We start from the raw sequence: 22,735 nt of genomic DNA on the forward strand, positions 1-22,735 counted from the left end.
GTCCACGTGAGCGTCCAAATAGATATTTAAGGGAAACTCTGAGACAGTTTCCCATCTCAGCCACAGAGGGCAGAGGGCACAGGCCAGTGACACCAACCTGGCTTAATTGGCTTTTTTTCTAGGGGCTGGAGAGATGGTTAAGTGGTTAAGAGTGTTGGCTGCTCTTCCAAAGAACCCAGGCTCCATTACCAGCACCGACAAGATCGCTCACAATTGCTATTAGTCCCAAAGATGGGAGGAGAAAGACCACTAACCCAGATCATCAATCATATCATGGCCAAATTAATTAAAGCAAGCAATTACTTAGAGCATAATTTTTGCCTCTCTGCCAATGCAGCAGCAATCCAAATCAGACCAGATCAAACTGAATTAGAAAAAAAAAAAAACACGTTTAATAAATACAATGTTCTCGAGTGTCCTTCCAGCCCCCCAAAAGGAGAGGAGAAATAAAGACCTGAAAAATCACGTCTATTTTTTGGGGGGGGCGGTTTAAATACCCTGTGGGAGTGGTCTTGAGCATCTCTAGGGGAGGGGTCATCATTTGGCAGGTTTTCTGAGATGCAGCAGGGTTTGGATGGAGATAGGGGAGGGGGGCTTGGGTAGAACTTCCACCATAACATTCCAGACTCTTTGGGTCTATGGATGCCAGGGGTTGGGATGAATCTTCTATAACAGATACCTCCCCTAAGGCAGATTTCAAGAGGTGAGCACTGGATGTGTGGAACAGCTGGTGGGCCGGGTGGGGGATGTTCTAGATGGGGAAACAGGTGGGGTTACAGGAGAACATAAAAAGTTAGTCCCTCCTGAAACAAAGACGTGGTTACAAGGTAACAGGTGGTTATAACCAAACAAAGGGAGCTTGCAGGATGGTTATAAGCAACTTTTTGAAACAAAGACATGATTGCCATTCTGAGAACAGGCAGTGCAGAACCATTTGTTACAGGTGTTACAGGTGGGGCATAGCCCAATCCTTGAGAAACAGATTTAACTATAAACTGGAACGAATCTAGTTTGTCTTTAAGATGACTGACTTTGAAGGTCAAGATGGCGGCAGGCTGGTTCTTCCCTGTGTGTAATTCCAGTTCCAGAGGATCTGGCAGTTTCAAATGGACTTACATACAAGCAAAACACCAATACACATAAAGTAAAAAATTAGCTGTTTGACTAGCATTGCAATAACCGCATCCCAGTGGTGGAGATTTTCTGTATCCAGTAGATGCTCAATAAATGTTAGTTCTTTCTAAACATTCGAAATCTAGGGCTGAGGGCATGGCTTAGGTAAACTGCTTGCCCAGCATGCACCAGACCCTGGATTCCACTGCCAGCATTACACACTTCACATCTGTTAACTAAAGTTGGGGAGCTGGCACCTACACCCCACATTCTGCTGACTGGTTAGAATGTCAATGATTGCAGGGTTGGAATTCTGCAGATTTGTAGTCTAATTATTCTAAGCTATGGTAGCGTCTAAATAATGAGTCATAGCCTCCTGTGTGTAACTGACAGGTAAATCCTTCTGTATTGTACAAACAGGGCTCTAAAATCCACTAACCCTGAGGATCTCAGGATCTGTGTGTGGCTGGAGAGATGGTTCAGCCATTAAAGGGGGTTACTGACCTTGAGAGGAACCATGTTCTCTTTCCAGCCTCCAATAGCTTATGATGGCCATATACTCTGGCACTAGGAGATTGGAATCACTCTTCAGGGCTTCCTGGGACTTACACATGTGCTCACACACAAATCCACACACTTAACTATGCACCTACACACTCACCCTCACACACTCACTCACGAGCTCACACACTCACTCATACTCTCATACATAAATTTTAAAAATCTTTTTAAGCCAGCCATTGGTGGTGCACGCCTTTAATCCTAGCACTCAGGAGGCAGAGGCAGGCGGATCTCTGTGAGTTCGAGTCCAGTCTGGTCTATAGAGCAAGTTCCAAGATAGGCTCCAAAGCTACAGAGAAACCCTGCCTTGAAAAAAAATTCTTTTTTGAAAGGGCTGAGGGCCAGGAAAGTCTGTAAATAAAAGGCCTTACTTGCGGAGCACAGAAACACTTTACAATCTCCTGGATCCCCACAAACAGTACTCCATGAATCAGGCAGTTTCACAGTGTCCACTCAAATGCTGTCAGATCTTCCATTTACTTACAGAAGTTAAGAAACCAGTCAAGCAACCTGGGGCCTCAGTTTCTGCAGCAGGCTTTCTTGGACTTGCAGCCCAAAACCATGGTGCAGAGACTTACTAAATATGAATGTTCAGCCTTAGTTTAGGTTTGTTTCTATCTAGTTTTTTTTTTCTTACAGTAACCCACTTTTATTGATATATATTCTGCACTGAAGCTCATTTACCTTATCCTGCTTTCCTGCTTCCTATCTGCATACCAGCCCTCCCTATCCCTCCTCTGCCCAGCTATTGGCCGTTCAACTTTTTATTAGACCAATCATGTGCCTTAGGCAGGCAAAGCAACACATCTTTACATAGTTAAACAAATATATTCCACAACATTTTTGCATATCTGTGAAATGGACATAATATTATAACTGTCTCCAAGATTGTAGGCAAGGCCTACACCCTCAGTGGGGGATCCCAGTCTCCTGTGTAGCCCAGGCTGGGCTGCCAAGTGTGGGCCAGAGAGAAGGTCCTAGATCCACAGTCATGAGTGTGGCCATGTTCTTGTGGTTCAGAGCTGTTTCCAAAATCATCTGAACCAGAGGTTCCCATGGACTCCCATGTAGAAATGTAGTTTACTGTTGCACTACATTAGCCACCCTGGCTGTGGTCATGCCTATTTTCCCTACAAGTGGCTTCTATAATTCTGTGGGTTGTCTGCAGTTGCCAGGGCCTGCAGAGGAAACTCTGTTAAACAGGACTCAGAAACCATTTTCTGGAGTCCAACCCCTGGCTGTTGACTGTAGCCATATTGAAGCACAGCACAGTTTTGGGTAAAGTGTCCTGAAGCTGATTGACAGTAACCTGTGAGTATAGCAAAGCTTAAGTGTATCGCCCGTGCTTAAGATCTGTTCCACGAATTGGGCAAAGGCCTAGAGATTGAAATAAAGAGACAAGACAGGGGGTCATTCGTTCAATGGCAATGTCAGAATGCCAAACACTGAATGCCGTTTATTGAGGGGATGGAACAGGCTTAAATACTGATTTACAGCACAGTGGAAAATAACAGGATTTTTAGGCGTGGCTCCTCCCCACGAGGTGTGTGTTGTCACCAGGTGTGTGTTATCAAAATGGGAAGAGTACCAACAACAGCTTCGGGACAAGGAGTTCCAGCAAACAGCTTCAGGCTTGCTGAAGGTGCCTCGGGGGTCCATGCAGGGCCCTACACTTAAGCCTTGTTTACATTGAGACTGTTTACAGCATAGAATCCCTTCTGTGTAGGGAGAATGACTGAGATCAACATAAAGGTCTGTAGAATCTTGAGTGAGCACTCTGCAGATAGCACATCCGGGACAGTAACCACCTCCATCCCCAGCTTCCTGGATGGGAACAGGAATGCCTTCCTCCTTCTCCTGGGAGAGACAGCCCTGCTGCTCACGTTGCTGGTTTCCCTAGTGGTTATCCATGAACATGAGCTCCTCTTGCCCTGTACAAAATACCATCATGAGTGCCAGCACAAGCCCTGCTCCTACCCCAACGCTGGGGAGGCAGAGGCAGGAGGATGACAGTTCTGAGGCAATCTAAGCTACACTGGCTGAACAGATAAAGATCACAGTTCAGAGTCCTTTACCTCTAAACTCTTTGGAAACCAGGAACTGGGTTTACAAGCCCCACAGGCGGGAGAGTACCCCATAGGTGGGGACAGCCAGTGTTTGCTTGTCAGTTTCAACCTGGCCACTGGGATCTTGGTGTCCCTGGCCACCTTCCACATCACCTGTCACTTACTGAGGTCATTGTTTGGCCAGTAGCCCTCCCCCTTCCTGTGGACAAGAATGGACTGTGCCCATTGCAAAGAGTCCTTATGGCTCCTTTGGCCAGCAGGAAGAGGGCCTGGGGTTTGAGGCCTGGGCACCTCTAGAGGAAGGGCTGTGGGGGAAATGGGCCATCTGTGGTTTCAGAGAGCCTGGCAGGGAGAGGCAGCAGAGGGAACTAACCCCACAGGCTGGAGCCCTGGGGCCATGCCCAGCACAACAGCTCGGATGTGGGTACAGCTCAGTGACTCAAGGGGCCTTGTAACATTAGAGCTCAATTGTGGAGGGTCACATTGGAGACAAGGGTGCTGAGGGCTCCGTGTCTACCTGTCACTATCTCTAGGGGTCTTGTGTGTGTGTCACTGGCATTTAGAGAGGTTTGGGGGAGTCTCCCAATATCTCTAGCTTTCAATGGTCTCTGGGAGCATTTGGATATCTTGGGCTACCCTACAGGTCTGAAGTGCTGAGGACAGCTGTGATCTCTGTTTGTGTCTGGCCCTGCCTGCACCACACCCAGCCTCCTAAATGAGAACCAGCTGCACCCCACTTCCTTGCCTCATCCACTTCTTCTTTTCCTTCCTTCTTTTTTTTGGGGGGGGTGGGGAGCATTCGAGACAGGGTTCCTCTGTAGCTTTGGAGCCTGTCCTGGAACTCGCTCTGTAGACCAGGCTGGACTTGAACTCACAGAGACCCATCTTCCTCTGCCTCCCTATGACCTGTGAGAGGCCAGCTATTCTGTCCCCTGCCCTCACTGCCAGTTCCTCCTTTCAGCTTCTTCCTAGCTAGCTTCTCCTCAGGCCACAGGACCTTAGCAAACTCCTAGCCATATGTTGAAGCTCCAACTTTAAAGCTGCCTCCTCTAGTATGCCTTGAGGTATCCTGCCCCTTTTTCTGGGCCTGTCTTGTCTCCATGGCAGTGTCATTGCCTAGCTGTTCTTTCTTATGACCAGATACCCCTAGTGCCTACGCAGGACTGAGCCGTTTGTAGTGATTGTTTGTTGAGTGAATATTTGCAGAGCCAAGCAGAAGTCAGGAAGCGGGTGGGGAAGCTGTGGGCCAAGGAGCACAGGGTGAGGTCACTGGCTTCCAGCAAGAGAGAAGTGGGGTACAGCAGCCCCTCCTCCTCTGTGAGAGAGCCTGAGGCCTACAGAGAGAGGCCCAGTAGGTCTCCACGCTGCCCCTGCACTCCAACACATGCTCCTCTTCTCCCAGGCGCTGGGCCCAGAGGTGGAGGAGAACGACAGGTCAACAGATCGGTGGCTCCCAGGCACCTCGGTGAATCTCAACCCAGACCCTAGGCCCCCAAGGCTTGTGATCCCACAAAGTCCAGAAGGTAACACCAGGAGGTGAGACCCAGGCATTCATGCAGCTGGTTAGGAAAGGGCTCCTTCAGTCCCAGGCTGCCCTGCAGAGTACCAGGGTCTGCAGGTAAGATATTGCCAGGCCCCAGGCTGGGTGTTGTCCACAACTACCCATCTGCATATAACATATCTTGGCCAAGATCACTGTTGCAGATGATCTGAAGTGGGGCAGGTGTGTGGGAGGGTGGTCTAGTCTTCCAGCAGTTACCTGATGCATCCATTTCATAGATCAGAAGATGGAGGCTTGGGAACCAGAAACATGTAACCAGGGGCCAACAAGGACCCATGTGCTTCCATGTCATATGAGCCTGAGTTGTTTGAGGGTGTTTTATTTGGGTTTGAGACAGGGTCTCACTATGTAGACCAAGCTGGCCACGAACTCAGAGAGATCTACCTGACTCTGCTAGCCAAGTGCTGGGATTAAAGGTGTACACCATCTCCTCTAGCCTGGATTGAATTATTAATGTAGTTTTTTTTAACCCACAGTATTCAAACCAGGTAGGGAGAGAGGGGGAGACCACAGGGTGAGGTTGCCATCTGACACCCGTGTTTCCACACAGGTTCCTAAAATGGGGGCCACCGCGGCCAGGTTGTTGTGGTCATGTCTCCTGCTTCTGTTGGCCCTGCTCCACGAGTTGGGGAGTCAAGACCTCACCTGCATGGTGTACCCAAGTGATGTGGACTTGGCCCAGACATTCAATGACACCTGCCTCAATTTCACTGGCCTTGGCCTGTCCCTACCGAGGACCCGGCCACTGCAGGCCAGCCACGTGCAGGTCCTTGACTTGTCTAGGAACGGGTTGCAGGCACTACCTGGAGCCTTCTTCGCCAACCTGGGGAAGCTGCAAACCCTAATTGTCACTCACAACCGTCTGGCCATTGTGGACCAGTTGCTGGCCCTGCGTTGTGACTTGGAGCTCAGGGCTGACTGCAGCTGTGGGCTGACCTCTTGGCACGATATTCGCCAGTACAACTGCTCTGGAGAGCAGGAGCTGCTGTGTCTGCACCCAGATACCGGGACCCTGAGGAACCTCTCCACCTTCCTGCAGCTCAGCTGTCCCCACAGCTTGGCCCCAGGGATCATCGGTGCCCTTGTGGCAGGGACTATCTTCCTGGCTATGGCTGTCAGTGGATCTGTGCTGGCCTGGAGACTTCGGCGACACCAAGGAGCCAGTATCCAAGGCCTCAGCAAAGACCAGAGTTCATACAGTGTCCCCAGACAGGTGACAGACTTCCGGGCAAGGCATAGCAACCAGTCACCGGACACACCACCAGGCAGGTCCATACTGGATTATGAGAATGTCTTCATGGGTGAACTGGATGAGGACCACTCACGGGCTGCACCCAGGTGAGTGACACCTGTCCACAGTGGGCGACTACTCAGCCTCAGCTGAAGGTGGTGTGTGCCTGTCATCTCAGCCCTCAGGAGTAAGAGGCAGGAAGATCACCAGTCTAAACTTTTCAAGTGGGCCCCATGCAGGCTGTGTGGCATTGGCCAAGCAGCTTCACAACTCTGTGTGAGGATTGCAGACCTACCTCAACTCCAGGGGTTGAGATAAGGCTCCCATGTGTGTAGGGGTCAGCTCCTCACTGTGTGACCTGTGAATCCAGGTCGCAGCTCTGAAAGGAGGAGGAGGAGAGGCAGGGCTGGGGTGAAGTGGGGTAAAGCAGCTCTGACTGAGTGCTGTCCTCGTCCTCCTGATATGAGAACTGCACCTTCCTGTGATATGGGCTGCTGGTGCTGCCTGTCTGTCTTCCCAGCTCTGTGGGGTGGAGACACTTCTGCCTCCCAAGCTTGAATCCACATGAAACTCTTTCTCAAACCAAACTCACAAATAGAGAGAAAAAAAGAAAGAAAAAAGTGGGTGAAGTTTGTGGGCCAGGTCATGGGGACCAGCTAGGAAGAAGGAAGAGAGGGCGGCTGGAAGCTGAGATCAGCGTAACTCTGTGCTGAGAAGGAGGGGTATGTAAATGAGATGCAAATGTTGAAAAAGCAGAAAGGGAAGGGGGAGGTCACTAACCTAGGCTAAGTCCCTCTATTACCAATTACCACCCCAGTGGGAAGAGATGCCCACCCTGGGAGTCCTCCCACCCTCAAGGGGCTCCCAGAGCCTCTCACAGCCTCTTTTGCCCTCTGAGGAAAATGACAATAAGGAAATAGCCAGAGGGGCCGAGCCAGGCTGGAGTGCTCACCCAGAAATGCCTTGGGCACCACTACCTACCTCACCACAGTCCAACTCTGGGAGGCAGAGGCAGGAAATCCAAGGCTAACCTGGGCTACATGAAGGTGGGTTCTGGGCTGGAGAGGTGAGCAGGCATCTGCACCACAAACTTTCTTGCACATACACTCCTACACACGTCATATATGCATACATACACACACACTCACGCACACACAATATAGGCACGTGAAGTCACACGCACACACTATGCAGGCACACACATGGGTATGTACACGCGCCTCTGGCACACACATGCACCACACCCACATATGAAGATCAAATTTAACGTCTTTTTCCACCCTTGTGTTTTGATGGTATAGGAACCAGGCTTTTTCTGAGGTGCAGCAGTGATTTGCCCACCACTGGGTGCTGAGTGGTCAAACCTGTGCCCATGAGGGGCAAGCTCATCCAGACCGCCCCCAACTACAAAAGAAACAAGCACCAATAGGCCCTTCTCACCCTTTGGACTTACTTAAGAGTTCAAGGATTGTGTGTGTGTGTGTGTGTGTGTGTGTGTGTGTGTGTGTGTGTGGGAAGAGGAGAAAGAAAAAGAGGAAGAGAGAAAGAGATGGGGGGAGGGAGGGGAAGAGAGAACTCCAAACTCCACAGCCCTTTGTGACCTTGTCATGGCCCTGACCCCCCTCTGTCCCCTAAGGAACCCTTCTGGAGACACGGATTTCTACGTGAATTACAAGGGTACTGACCTCGACCCTCTGCCTATCTACTGCAACCTGGAGACCCTGGGATGGGCCCCAGCATAGGAGGCCCCGGGCACAGAGCCCCATGCTCCCCAGGACTCTCAACCTCAGAGGGGACACAAGGACCCTCAGGTCAGTGTGAAGGTGGTGCTTGATAAATGCTGTGGGCCACATGGGGGCAAGGCCAGGAGTCCACATCTCTATCTTGGATTTCCAAGTGGCTCTGTACCCATCCAGGGCTCCCCTCCCCTCTTCGCCCCTCCCGGCCCTCCCCTCCCCTCCCCCGCGGAGCTCAGGGATGCCGGTCAGGGCTTCTAGCCTGTGTGGTGCCCCTGCTGCTCCTTGTGCCACTTTTTCTTTCCTTCTTTCTTTCTCACATGGCTTCACTGCTCACCAAATAGACATACAAACAAATTAAAAACAAAACAAGCCCACCCAACGAACACTTCAAGGCTGTGGTGGTTGCTCTTGGTTGTCGACCTGCTACATCTGAAATTAACTAAAACCCAAAAGTGAGGGAACACTGTGAGGGATTGCTGCCTAATTCCAAGCGGGAAGATGCACTTCTTTTTCTTCTTTCTTTTTGTTTTGTTCTTTGAGACAGGGTTTCTCTGTGCAGCCCTGGCTGTCCTTGAACTCACTCTGTAGACCAGGCTGGCCTCGAACTCACAGAAATCCACTTGTCTCTACTTCTTGCTGGGATTGATGGCGTGTGCCACAAATGTCCAGCTAGAAGATCCACTTCTAGTCGGAATCTTTGAGATGTCAGACACATGCTTTTGATCTAGATCTTGAAGTGGGAAAACACGCCTTTAAATCTGGGCCACAACTTCAGCTGGAAATCTAATAGGACATAGAAGAAGGAAAATTTTGCTTTGTCTGCTTGCCCTCAACTTGCTAGCACATCCCTGGCATCAGAACCTACTTCTTCAAGACTTCAGTATATACTGAAGACCAGCTGAGACATCTAGCCTTGTAGACTGAACAACTACTGGATTCTTTCTGTTCACAGCCTGCCATTGTTGATTACCTGGACTGCAGCCTGTAAATCCTTCAATAAACCCTTTCCCTATGCATAGAGAGTCATTCTGTAAGTTCTGTTACTCTAAAGAACCATGACTAACAGCACGCCACTCCCGAGAAGCCTTCCAAGATTCCTCAAACTCAGTCAAGCTTCCCAGAGCTCAGTGTGACACCCCATGCTGGTCCAGTTCCTGCTGAGGCAAAACCTGGTCAGGGGTACCCCTAGTTCAGGGGTGCTGGCTGGGTCTTTTTTGGAGGAGAAATGGGAGGAAAGTCCCCAGAAGGAAAATGTTTGGATAGGGTTCCAAGTTTGGATAGGAGAATCTGCAGTGGGTCCTGCAGGGTGCCTAGGAGCTTGGGGAGTGGAAAGGGAAACCATCAAGAGCAGTTGGTGCAGGCTGAAACTTCTGAGGACAGATGGACCAGTCTGCTGCTTTGGTGTTTGACATCCCTGTGGGTTCCTGTTGCTGTGCAGGAGACCCAAGGGAGCCACCAGGGATGAAAGGCCTGAGTCCTGGATAGCTTACAGACTTGTTCCTCCTAGCTGCTCACACAACTGCAGTACCAGCAGACAGGGGGCAGTGGCTGGACCCTCACACATCACTGTCAATTAAGAAACCCCCCACAGGCTCTCTGCTGAGGGTCCTCTTTACCGTGGGCCCTGCCCAACCCTACCTCAGGACCTTCAGCCTCAGCCCTGTCTCACCTCACACTTGCCCCATCACGTGGTTTTTTTTTGTTTTGTTTTGTTTTTGTTTGTTTGTTTGTTTGTTTTGAGACAGGATTTCTCTGTGTAGCCCTGGCTGTCCTGGAACTCACTTTGTAGAACAGGATGGCTTTGAACTCACAGAACTCAGAGATCTGCCTGCCTCTGCCTTTCAAGTGCTGGGATTAAAGGCATGAACAACCATCCCCAACCTATCAGGTGACTTCTTTACCAGACCTTCTAAATCACCTGTTCTTTCACTGATGAATGATGTAGAAAGGGACACTCTTGCACACGTCAGAAGGGTTTACACAGGTGCGAGGGCCTGGACTCAGCAATTCTGAGATACATATGAGGAATGTCTCTCCTGGGAGAGTGTGAGTGGAACTTCCTCATAACTTATTGTTTACTCTTTTCATAAGAAAGACCAAAGGCAGTATTATCGTGAAAGCAATTTCTAGAAACAGCAAGGCTGATGATCTCTTCCCTGCTGGGGTCAGCATGGTCTGGTAGAATTTCAAATATGATGATCTCGGGCTGCCTATATTTGAAAAGGTAACCCCCATCATACTGGAAGGGCCATTAGAAGAGCGGCTAAGGTGAAGCCAGGCACTGTTCCTGTGACAAATGACATAGATTGACTTTGATATTTAGCACAGTCCAGACATGCTACAACTCTTTTAAAATGTTTAAAAAAGAAAAAAAAAAACCTTTATTTTATATACATTGGTGTGAAAGTGTCAGGTACTCTGAAACCAGAGTTACAGACAGTTTTAAACTGCCATGTGGGTGCTGGGGGATTGAACCCTGATCTTCTGGATAAGCAGTCAGTGCTCTTAACCACTGAGCCATCTCTCTGGCCCTTAAAAGAATTTTTTTATTGTGTCGTATTTGTGTGTGTGTGTAAGAGAGAAAGAGAGACAAAGACAGAGACAGAGAGAGAAAGAGAGAGCAAGTGAGCACATGGAGATCAGAAGACATAGGACAATTGCTGTCAGGAGTCAGTTCCACCATGGGACTAAGTGAGTCCCTGGGAATTGAACCCAGGTCGTCAGGCTTGGGTGCAAACCCCTTTACTCCTGATGTCTCATTCATTCATTCATTCTCACCCACTCATCCTTACATTTTGGGGGCTCGTCCGGGATTTGGTTGACCCCCCCCCCAGACTCAATTCCATTGCCAGTTGGAGGTAAGAGCTCACAACCTATATGTTTGACGTATGTCTGATGCGTCTGATATTACGTGTTTTTGACTCGAGTATTTGAATCTGTGACTGGCCTGCATAGGACTTGTATAGGACCACAGGGGGAGACAGATGTGTCCTGAGACCCTTGGTCCCGCCCTGAACTAAAGTCCCGGGTTGTTTGGAGGAGGGAAGGAGACGAAGTTTCTCTTCTCCAGTGGACGGCCGGCCTCTGGACTTGCTTCCCTCCCGCTTTGTAACTTTGGTTTGGGCACCATTTGTCTACCGCACGGATTTGTCCTTTTTGTCAGATTGTTCTGTGTATGTTTTTGTGTCCTTCTGTTCCTACTGTTTGTGTACATTTCTACTCTCCCCATGGGTGAACAACTAACTACCCCACCTAAGTTTGACTTTAGATCCACAGGAGAGCAGGGCCTGAGACCCAGCTATGAGCACACTCGTCCCCTGCTCTCAGGAATGTGGCAGGGCAGCTAGAGCCGCTGGGGCTGAGCTTCAGCAGAATGGCTGAACAGCCATGGTGCGGCCTGGGCAGAGCCATGCCGGAATGGAGGGACAGGGTTATGACTTATGACCCTGCCACCGCACATGTTTGGTTCCCAACACCAGCCTCCAGGGCTGACCCTTCTCCCCAGATCTTTGTAATTGGAAAACTAACCACCCCCTTTTTGGAGTTCCTTATCTTCTCTCTCTAGGCTATTTGAGATGATTATCAACAGTTTCTGCTTGAGGCTAGAAAAATATCCCTGGAGCCGATGGGCGGCCAGCACAGCTGAAAAAAATGAGATTGACTTGGGATTTCTTTTGACTCACCCCAGTTGGGCAACACTGCTGAAGGTAGGGAGAGCTTAAAAATCTATCGCCAGGCTCTGGTGGCAGGTCTCTGAGGTGCCTCGAGACGGCCCACCAATTTGGCTAAGGTAAAGAGAGCACTTTTTGACCCTACTTCAGAAGCCCAGAGAGCTTCGGTGGCTCTGGTCTTCATGGGGAAATTGGGCCACAGATATTAGGAAGAAACTCCAGAGACTGGAAGGGTTAAGAGAAAGAGAAAATGTATGAAAGGGACAGAGAAGAGAAGGAGAGAAAAGAAAGACAGTAGAGAGACAGAGAGCAAAGAAAAAGCGTGACAGAAGACAGGAAAAGAATTTGACTAAAAAATCTTGGCTACAATGGTTAAAGAAAAAAATAGAGAGAGAGAGAGAGAAAATTAAAAAAATTTAAAACAGACTAGGGAACCTGGGCAACAGGACCCCACTCGACAAGAAGGACCAGTGTGCATATTGTAAAGCAAAAGGACACTTGGCAAATGACTGTCCCAAGAAGACAAGGTATCAAAGTCCTAGCCTAAGAAAGGATAAAACTAAAGGGAGACGGGGTTTGGACCCCCTCCCCGAGCCCAAGGTAATTCATGGACTACCCGAAGAACAGTGGACCTTGGCGTGGGCCGGGTACCCCACTCGTTCGAGGTTACATCCCACCAGCCAACTGCTTTTTGCCTTTGAATGGAAGGACCCTGACACGTGCAGAACTGGGCAGCTCATCTGGACCTGACTGTCCCAAGGGTTTAAAATTCCCCAACGATGGCCAGGCAAGTAAGAGAATTTCTGGGGACATCTGGGTTTTGCAGGCTAAGGAAAAAATTCTCCTGGACCCCAGAGCATCAGGAGACATTATTGATGCCATTAAGAAGGCCCAGTTGAAAGCACCTGCTCTAAGCATTTTGATGTAACTAACCTTTTACCCTTAATGTGGACAAGCGTAAGGGGGTCGCCTGGGGAGTTTTGACCAAATCCCTAGGGCTGTGGAACAGACCAGTTGCTTATCTGCCAAAGAAGCTTGATCCTGTAGCCAGGGGAGGGCCTGGCTGTCTAAAAGCTATCGCTGCTGACAAGTTGACTTTGGGGCATAAAGCAACTATAATAGCCCCCATGCATTGGAGAGCATTGTCCGGCAGCCGCCAACTGATGATGACCAACGCCCGTGTGACTCACCACCAAAGCCTGCTTCTCATTGAGAGACTGAGTGGATTGTGTTCGCTCCACCAGCCAGCCTCATCCTGCCACTCTTCTGCCTGAGGAGACTGGTGAACCAGGGACTCATGACTGCCATCAACTGTTGGTTAAAGAGACTGGAGTTTGTAAAGATCTTAAGGACATCCTGCTGGCTGGAGATGTTGACCTGTTCACTGCTGGGAGCTGTTACATTGTAAAAGGTAAAGAAAGGGCTGGGGCAGTGGTACTGCTAGACATTAACAGGCAACAGGTATGCTTTTTCATCTGTCATGTGCATGGGCCTGTCTCAACCATGTGGGTAAAAAAAATTACTGAAGAAAATTTTCCGAAGATTTAAAATACCTAAGGTAGTAAAATCAGACAATGGTCCAGCTTTTTTGTTGCCCAGGTAAGTCAATCACTGGCCAAGATATTGGGGATTGATTAAAATTGCATTGTGCATACAAACCCCAAAGCTCAGGTAGAAAGCATAAATAAAACCATTGAGGAGACCTTCACTAAATTGACTGCGGAGACTGGCGTTAATGATCGGATAGCTCTCCTACCCTTTATGCTTTTCAGGGTTAGACTGTTTGGGCTGAGCCCCTGTAAATGGCTCTGTGGGGGCCCTCCACTTGTGGAAATTACCTCTGTACATAGTGCTGATGTGCTGTTCTCTTAAGCCTCTGTTTGCTAGGCTTAAGGTGCTCGAGTGGGTGAGACAGTGAGCGTGGAAGCAGCTCTGAGAAACCTACCCGGCGGGAGACTTGAAAGTTTCACATCACTTCCAAGTTGGAGATCCAGATTACATTAGATGTCACCACACGGAAACCTTGAGACTGGGTCCTCCTCCTCTGGACCCACCCCCACGCCACTCCAGGTTATAGGACCCAGGGACAGCCTCTTACAACTGCCCATTTTTATTTCTCTCTTGTTGCTTACTATTGGAAAAATTGTTACTTTTGTTATGAGTGCTGTCCAGATTATGGTGCTTAGATAGCAGTACAGGAGCCTCCGGAGCCAAGAGGAGGCTGCTTCTTAAATTCCATAGTTATAAGATTAGAACTATTGACAAGAGAAAAGGGGGGAATGAAAGACCAAAAAAGTAATGTTAATGATGGACTGACCTGGAAACCATTATCTGTTCCTTGGAATTTGCTAGCTTATTCTCACAAGGCCCTGAGATAAGAAAAATTCACACTGCCCCTCCTTTCCTGTGAGTCAGCAGGTAGTAAATAGGGTCCTTAGGAAACAAAGAGATAGCTACAACTCTGGTTTGCCCAGACAAAATTAATTAGCACACCCTGAGGCCCTAAGGTCTATTGATCCTAATAGCAGACCATCCAGCCTCCAAGGGTCATGTACACAATGGACAGAGGGTCCCACCCCCTCCCTAAGCTTGTGGGTTTGCCCCTGGGCCCAGGGGAGGGGGCTTCTCCCTAGCCAGCGTGCTGGAGGAGCCCGTTTGCGCAAACGTTTCCTGTTCATTAAAGCCTCTTGCGTTTTGCAGCAACTGGACTGGACATTGAGTTCTTGGGGTATCCACCGAACCTGGAAGACTCCTCATTCTGAGGGTCTTACAATCCCTAAGCTACTTACTGTTTTGGGGAAAACTGAAGCTTTCCAAGGTCAGACCCCCATAGAAACCGGTCTCATATTTATTACAGAGCTTTAAATAAATAGACAATACACCAACCCAGCCAGACCCCCCATAAATTAATAATATTAATAAATACAAATATAAATAGCAGGGTGGAGTGCAGGTGAGGGGCACAGCCCGGAGCTCATGCGCAGTGGCAGCCCCGGGCCACCATGTCATCGTAGGTCTGTAGCGACACACCGTTGTTTGTCTGGTGCATGAGGACCACTGGGGTGTAGCTGGAAGGGACGCAGCAGGGGGCGGGCACCCTATCGGGCTGCAGGCCATGCAGGCGCGCCTTGATCTGAGCATGTGTGCTGGCCAAGCGGTAGAGGTGAGGGCACTCGCCCACACACATGCTCAGTTGCAGCTGGCGCGGGGACAGCACCCAGTCGCTCCAGCCCAGGTCCTCGAGGGTCGCCTGCACAGTCTGCAGGTGACAACACCGCCCGGGACCCAGCGGGCAAGAGTCTCTGAGGCGCGCATGCGCGCTGCGGCGCCCCCTACCGGCGGGCGGCCGCAAGTGCAGTTCTAGGCGCACGCCGCTAGAGGGCGTCACGGCCACGTCGGGGGGCGCTGCCAGGCGCAGGCGCAGTGCGCGGTTGCGGGGTCCCCCGAGGCTTAGGGCACGCTGCAAGGTCGCGGTGACGTCCCAGGGTCGGGACGACGGTGTCAGCAGGAGCAGCGCTCGGTGCACGCGGTAGGCTTCGGGGAGACCCTGGGTCAGCGACGCCCGGCGGACGTGGAGCAGCAGGTGGCCGCGCGGCCCCAGTCGCACTGAAGAAGAAACGGAAAGCCTGTGCCCGTCCCTTGTGCAAGATGCACGGCCGTCAAACATGGGCGCGGGCCCAAGGTCTCTACAGCGCTGTGTAGACCATGCTGGCCTCCCAGATACTGCCCCAGCCTCCCTGATGGGATTAAAGGCGTGCCCCACCACGCCCGGCTAAAGTAGATAGCATTTTGAAGCAGGATTTGTTGGCTGACACCTGCCCTCGCAGAATTTGGGGGACGGAGGATTGTCCCGAGCTTGCTACGAAAGTCGCTCTCTCAAAAAAAAAAAAAAAAAATCTCAAAAGAAAGATTTAAAATTTGGGGCAAGGTCTCACTATGTAGCCCTTTGAACTCATGGCAAGCCTCCTGCCTCAACCTCTGGAGTAGTTGGGGTGACAGGCATGCGCCACCACAGCCGTAGCCACGGAGTCTCGGCTCAGAAACCGCGCAGCAGTTCATTTGGAGTCACAGCGCTGGCTGATTTGGGACCCAACCTGCCTGGCCCTACCCCCCGCCCTGGGTCCTAGCGCCGACACGACATCGCTGATCCTCCTCTCCCACCCAGGCGCTATCACTTGTTACAGTCACGATTGCGTCAGATTCCCAATCTAGTTCCTGCAGGTTCTTTCCTCGTGGCTCCCACCTGACCGTTGTCCCTGCCTCCTCACTGCAGGGCCCCCGCCTCCTGATCCCCGCTCTCTCCCACCCGAGCGCTGTGCACCTTCGGGAGCGACCCTGATGTCTCTGGACGTCATCTGTCCAGCTCCGGTCTGGGGACGGGTTGCTGATCCTGCTGCCCACAGGACTGAGGCCATCCCAGAAGGGACAGGGTCTTCCTACCCTTCACATCTGGGGAAACTGAGGCTCGGACGCTGGGCGGAACCTCGTGGACTTGAATGTGTTGGTTAGACGGGGAAGTGTGTTGCTCAGATGGGTTCCCAGGTGCCACTCACCTTTTGGAGTGAGTATCCGAACAGTGGGGATGGGTTCTGAGTTCGAGTCCTCCTGGCTCTGGTTGGCATGCAGCCGCCTCAGCAGGTCCTGGAAGCGACCTCGTAGTTCATGGGCGTCAAGTTGGGACTCCAGGTGGGAGCGTCGCTGCTCGGACAGTGCCAGAGAGTCCCCGGGCGAAGGCCATGACATCAGCAGTAGCAGCATCATCAGGAACAGCAGGAACCTCAGCTGCGAGCTGCCTGGAGGCTGGGCCTCGGGCGCAGGCAGGGCCATGTTGGTTGTGTCCTGCTTGCGGTTTTGACCTCAACCTTCTGCCACCGCCTTTATAGTCCTGGACTCTGTCCGCCCCGCCCCAGCTCACGGTGCCAACTCGGGTGACCAGGCTGATCCGGGCGGGAACCCCGAGGGCTGGGGGTGGGGGATGAACCGCAGGGTCTGGTGACAGTGAAGGTTGACCATCCCCACAGAACATGTGACGGAGTCCAGACTGAAGTTCAAGTGAATTCTTCCTTCCCCTTGAGACCAGCGCTCTCTCCCTCTCCTTCTCCTTCTTTTCCTGCCCCCTCCCCCACCAAAGATAGATGTTACACAAAAGAAGCTAAGAAAAAGCTAGACAGGACAAGTTTGGGCAAGTCACCGTGTGCATGCCTCAGTGTCCCAGAACTACATCTTACAGCCCTGACCAAATGAGCTGTGATGGAAGGGCAAGGCACAAGCCGGGGATCTGCACCTGCTCTGTGTCCTCTTCCGCACACCTTCCAGTCCTTCAAAACTATGTGCAAACAGCCCCCGCTCCAGGAAGACTTAGATAACTTTGCCTTTCCGGGCTTACTTGGTGCTCACATCTAGGTCCCTGCCTCTATCTCCACAGACTGGCCGCCCCTCTTGGGGAGAGAGGGGCAAGATGTCCACAGTGGGCCTTCTTCTTATGAGTAGGTCCAGACAGGAGGCCATCAGCCCCCTGGGGAGCTCGAGGGTCACCACAGGGGAGTCAGGCAAACCCTCCCCAGATGCCCTAGGCCCCTCCCCTGCAGACCCAGGCCCCGCCCACAAGGCCCCTCCTCCCGCATACCTCTGGCCCCCTGACCTCAATGCTACCTGTCCCCTAGGACCCTTTACCCAAATGTGCATCTCTTCAGGATCAATTTGGATGGAGATAGCCCCAACCTCAGCTCGCAGCTGTGGGAGTTCTGAGGTCACTGCACCGCGTGAGTGGGGGGCACCCGGCCGGTGCGTGTGGGGTTCTGGGATTATTTTCATCCCTGACTTTTTCTGCCCCTCCACAGGAGCTGGCCTGGGTCACACTGCGGCCCACTGCTCCTGGCCAGACATCCGGGCCTTCTGACAGCGGAGCCTCAGTTTCTCTCTCTGTGAAAGGGGGCAGAGGCCTGCATCTCTTGGGTACGAAGGAGGACTTGAGTTGTACCCACACTACAGAGACACCATCCAGCGATCCCCGTGTAACCCTGGACAAGTTCCTCAGTTCTTCACCCAAGCAAAGGCCGGTGGTCTGAAGATGGATCCCTTTCTCACGGCTGGGGAGGCTGTGGGGGCCGCCTGGGGTCTCTTGGGGCACGGCTGGCTGCGTGGATGTGAGGCGGCCCGTGAGAAAAGGGCACGCGGGACTCATGCACCCCGAATTAGGTATTTGGCTATAGAGGTGGGAGCTGAGGGTTGCCTTCCTCTCCTGGGCTGCTAGGCCGCTCCTCGCAGGTATACTCGACTCGAGTTGCCGGCGCCCCCTGGCGGCTGCGGCCAGAACGTCGGCAGAGCGCTCCGCGTGGTGCCGGCTATTCCAGTCTAGCATGGTGTGATACAAGCCTGGCTGTCTGTTCCTGGCGCTTCTGTACCCAGCCTGGCCCTGCAGGCCAAGAAAGCAGCAACCCCAGGTCGCCCAAGGCTACCTCTCTGGACCTAGGTATCTTCTTAAACTGCTGCTCTGGTCCCAGGCCTGGCTCAGTGGCAGACTGCTTTCCTAACAACATCTGTGCTAGGTTCTGTTTCACTTTTTCAAAAAAAGGATGGGGTGTCAGCAAGGGTTCCCCAGGCCCCCCCAACTGATGCATAGGAACAGCTAAGCCTCCAGCTTCATCCCATGGGGTCACCACAGACTGTGGCAGAGGTCTACGGACCCCATGTGACCTGAGTACACAAAAGGCACTCAGTAAAGGCACCAGTACACTTTAATGCCATCCAGACTGGGGCTAGCTTTTGGGGGGGTGTCTAAGTCCCCAGAGAAACACATATGTCAGAGGCCAGCCTAAGTTCCTCCTGCCCTAGCACCCTCTCACTCTGTGACCCCAAACCCACAATCATCCTACCTCACTCTCCTGAGTGCTGAGATGATAGGACTGAGTCACCCAGCTCTTTTCCTTACTGTATACTATTCCACGCTCCCTACACATAGTCGTAGTGGCAACCCTGTCCATCAATGGACCCCTGTCTCTTTAAGACCAGGATCAGTTAGCTGTTCACTGTGTTCATGGAATGTTCTCCAAGAGCTCCAGAGCAGCAAGGCTCCATGGGGTCCCTCATCCTCCGATAAGCATCATCCACCCTCCTCCCAACAGAGATTTCTGGTTCAGGAAACTCTGGAATGTGGCATCCTGCCAACTTGGCTTTCCTTCACCAAAATCCTCAGTTGATGACCTCATAACTAGTTCCAGAGCCTTGCAGTGGAGCAGGGTGGCTCATTTGTGGGCAGCCGGCCAGCCATTACCTCAGCGGGACAGGACCCTGACTTCCTCGCCAGGAAAAGCATTGCTGGATCATGAGGCCATACACTGGGGCAGAGGTGAGCTGCCCACGATGGGTCAGCCCATCTGTGTCAACACAGGAAAGCACCGGTCCTGTCAATGATGCACCAGAGCAATTGGAAATGTCATAGGACTCACTAGAAGACAGGGCTGCCTGCTGTCCTCATTTCATGATGACCTTGGGGAATCAGGGTGGTCCTGGGTCATCCGGGACAACCCCAGTGCCCAGCCCAGGACCTCAGATGAGGCTTTAATGGGGCTGCAAGCCCAGATTCACTGGCTAAGACATTATTAAATTCTCAGCGATTATGTCAGTTCAGGCAGTCAGAACTCAGAAAGGCTCCTGCAAACTTCATGTTGAGCAGCAATGCACCTCTTGAACCCCACTTTTGAGCTGGTGGTGCATGTCGTGTGGATCTCTGTGAGTTTGAGGCCCAATCTACAAAGCTACACAGAGAAACCCTGTCTCAAAAAACAAACAAACAAAAAACTCACTTTAGTGCCTTATCTTCTTCCTATGTCTTGAGAGCTCTTGTCCTGACCTCTCAGATGTGGAGTATCTGGAGCTCCAGGGTCTGAATTTTTCTAGCAGTTTTGAGATAGGGTCTGCCTAACCTTGGCCAGTCTCAAACTGTTGACCCCTGTGTCCCAGCCTCCCAATTACTGGAGGACCAGATGCCTGGCCCAATATAACATTTATCACCCCATCATGTGACACTTTGCTCAGTTGGTGGAAGGCAGTCTGAGGCTGGAAAAGGGGCCTTGTCAAGGTCACAGCCAGGAACCAGTGAGACAGGCTGGAACCCAGAATCCACCTTCCTGTCATGTCCCCCAGGGTAGGGGACAGGAAGCCAGGCCTCCCTTGCTGGCTGCCTCAGTCTGAGCTATGAGGAAGGAGTCTTGAGGGCCACAGGGTTTTCTGTAACTGGTTATCTGTCCGTTCTTCATTACTTCATCCAGTCATTCATCCCTTCCTCCCCAGTCTGCTTCCGTGCTGGGGGTGGCGCCCGCGGTCTCCCTTTGCTCCTGACCCCCATTCAGGCTGACACCCTGAGCCCTGACATGTTGATGCTGGATTTACTTACAGAAATGGTTTTATTTCTAAAGCACACATGACATAAATGTACTATTTTATGTAATACAAATATCTCCTCTCCTGGGTTCTAGAACATTTTTTTTTTAACAATCATGAGTTTTGGGGTTTTTGTTTTTCGAAGGTTTTTTGTTTGTCTATTTTTTTTTTTTTTTTTTGGTTTTGTTATTACATTTCTAGGTTTTCTTTTTAAAATTTATTTATTTTTATATTATGTACACAGGTGTTTTGCCATGGGTGTCGGGTCCCCTGGAACTAGAGTTGCAGACAGTTGTGAGCTTCTATGTGGGTGCTGGGAACTGGATCCCCCAGTCTTCCAGAAGAGCAGACAGTGCTCTTAACCACTGAGCCATTGCCATTCTATTCCAAAGAAAAATGCAGACGAAGCTCTGTGGGCAGGTCCCCCAGCGGGTTTCTCCAGCCGCTACCTAGAGTGTGAGCCTTCTCCTGCTGTGTTGGATGCAGTGGGGATAGGGGGAATGCTGTGTCATGAGGTGACTGAGGCATTTCTGCTGTTATTGAGAAAGCACCCAGGCATGCAAAAAAAGAACAACAGAAAAACAGCCACTAGGAATTGAGGCTGGAGGACAGGGGCTCAGCCAGGGTCATGGGGCAGCTTCAAGGATAGTGTTTGGGCAAGTCACAAAATCTTGGCTCAAAAAGGAGACTAAACAGGAGGCTGGGGCAGGCTTGATTGGTAATGTGCCTAGAGCTCAGGTGGCAGGGTGGTTGTAGTTCAGGGTGGTTGTAGCTCAGGTGGCTGGAATTAAAGGCGTTTGCTACTACCTCCCAGCTTTTTTTTTTTTTTTTTTTCTTTTTCTTTTTATAGCATCTGGGGAAATTTTCTGTAAAAACACATTAACTGACCCAGAGAAAGGGCAGAGTTCCAAAGATGGCCAGGCAGGACCTCTTCCATCCTGAAAATGTGTCTGTGAAAGTGGACATCACAGCTTGAAAACAGCAGAGCAAGCCAGAAGGCTCACCTGGACTGCACCTCACACCTAGGCTCAGCCTTGGGACCTGCATGGTGGAAAGGAAAAATGGACCCCTACAAGTTGTTCTCTGACCTATGTACCCATAGCTGGTTTACCTTACTCACCCCCCAGCCAAATAAAGGTACGTAAAAGTTTTTAAGTTGTAAGCCAGCTTAATTAGCAGAGTGCATGTAGCTCAGTCGGTAGAGTTTTTGTTTAGCATGCATAGCCCTTGTATCTCCAGCTCGGCCTGCACAACTGGTGTAGTATGCACACCTGTCATCAAAAGGAAGGATGGCTCAGGATCCCCAGAGAGACAGAGGGCAGGGAACAAGAGACAAAGACAGGAGACAGAGGCAAGGGAGAAGGGGAAGGAAAGGGACAAAGGACTGCCTTTGGGTGGAGAGGAGACAGATGTGGCACATAGGAAAATGGCAGTTTATAAAGGGGAAGGGGGAAACCCTGTTTTAGGATGAGGTATTGTAAGACCCTCAGAATGAGGACTCTCCCAGTTTTGGTCGGTACCCCCCAAGAATTCAGTGTCAAGTCCAGTTGCTGCAACACGCAAGAGGCTTTAATGAACAGGAAACGTTTGAACAAATGGGCTCCCTTAGCACGCAGGCTAGAGAGAAGCCCCATCCCCCCACACACACAGGCTAGAGAGAAGCCCCATCCCCCCACACACACAGGCTAGAGAGAAGCCCCATCTCCCCACACACACAGGCTAGAGAGAAGCACCATCCCCCCCCCACAGGCTAGAGAGAAGCCCCATCCTCCCCCCACACAGGCTAGAGAGAAGCCCCATCCCCCCACACACACAGGCTAGAGAGAAGCACCATCTCCCCACACACACAGGCTAGAGAGAAGCACCATCCCCCCCCCCACAGGCTAGAGAGAAGCACCATCCCCCCCCCACAGGCTAGAGAGAAGCCCCATCCCCCCCACAGGCTAGAGAGAAGCACCATCCCCCCCCACACAGGCTAGAGAGAAGCACCATCCCCCCCCCCCCCCGCACAGGTGTTTTTAAAGGCAAAACCCACAAGCTTAGGGAGGGGGTGGGACCCTCTGTCCATTGAGTACGTGACCCTTTGAGGCCGGATGGTCTCACTGTTAGAGTCAGCAGACTTTAGGGCCTTGGGGTGTGCTAATTAATCTTGTATGGGCAAACCTGAGGTACAGTTACCTCTTTGTTTCTTAAGGACCCTAGTCACCACCTGCTTACTCACATACTTTTTAGTGCTTATTGTTGTCTTTCCCTAATGCATACCTTAAAACTTACTTTAATATTGATGTTTAAGTTTTCCACAAGGAATAATAACAATTCCTAACAGCAGTCTTTGAATTCTCCGGAAAGAAGATGGGGCCCCGCATCATCATTTCCACTTGATTCAACCTGATGCATCTGAACTACAAACA

At 51.2% G+C, this 22,735-nt stretch overlaps 2 protein-coding genes across 5 annotated transcripts; one reads left to right on the forward strand and one right to left on the reverse strand.

Moving 5' to 3' along the window:
* Positions 1–4,989: 4,989 nt before the first annotated feature.
* On the forward strand, positions 4,990–9,285 carry Lrrc25 (leucine rich repeat containing 25). 4 transcript variants are annotated; one of them, XR_007834081.1, is made up of 4 exons: positions 4,990–5,276; positions 5,852–6,639; positions 8,169–8,343; positions 9,000–9,285. XR_007834081.1 is itself a non-coding variant. In XM_051178106.1 (3 exons), exons 2-3 carry the CDS (start codon positions 5,861–5,863, stop codon positions 8,272–8,274), a joined length of 885 nt encoding a protein of 294 aa, XP_051034063.1. In that variant the 5' UTR covers positions 4,990–5,358; positions 5,852–5,860; the 3' UTR covers positions 8,275–9,285. The 4 variants fall into 4 exon arrangements, 3 of the variants coding, with proteins under 3 accessions (XP_051034063.1, XP_051034062.1, XP_051034064.1); XM_051178106.1 differs by having other exon boundaries at positions 4,990–5,358; positions 8,169–9,285; XM_051178105.1 differs by having other exon boundaries at positions 8,169–9,285.
* Positions 9,286–14,787: 5,502 nt separating this feature from the next.
* On the reverse strand, positions 14,788–16,773 carry Gdf15 (growth differentiation factor 15). The gene is made up of 2 exons (XM_051178103.1): positions 16,496–16,773; positions 14,788–15,548 (listed from the first exon to the last, which is right to left on the reverse strand). Exons 1-2 carry the CDS (start codon positions 16,767–16,769, stop codon positions 14,917–14,919), a joined length of 906 nt encoding a protein of 301 aa, XP_051034060.1. The 5' UTR covers positions 16,770–16,773; the 3' UTR covers positions 14,788–14,916.
* Between the last annotated feature and the right edge of the window lie 5,962 nt (positions 16,774–22,735).

The sequence above is a fragment of the Phodopus roborovskii genome, unplaced genomic scaffold, assembly GCF_943737965.1.
Source record: "Phodopus roborovskii unplaced genomic scaffold, PHOROB, whole genome shotgun sequence".
Taxonomy (NCBI): domain Eukaryota; kingdom Metazoa; phylum Chordata; class Mammalia; order Rodentia; family Cricetidae; genus Phodopus; species Phodopus roborovskii.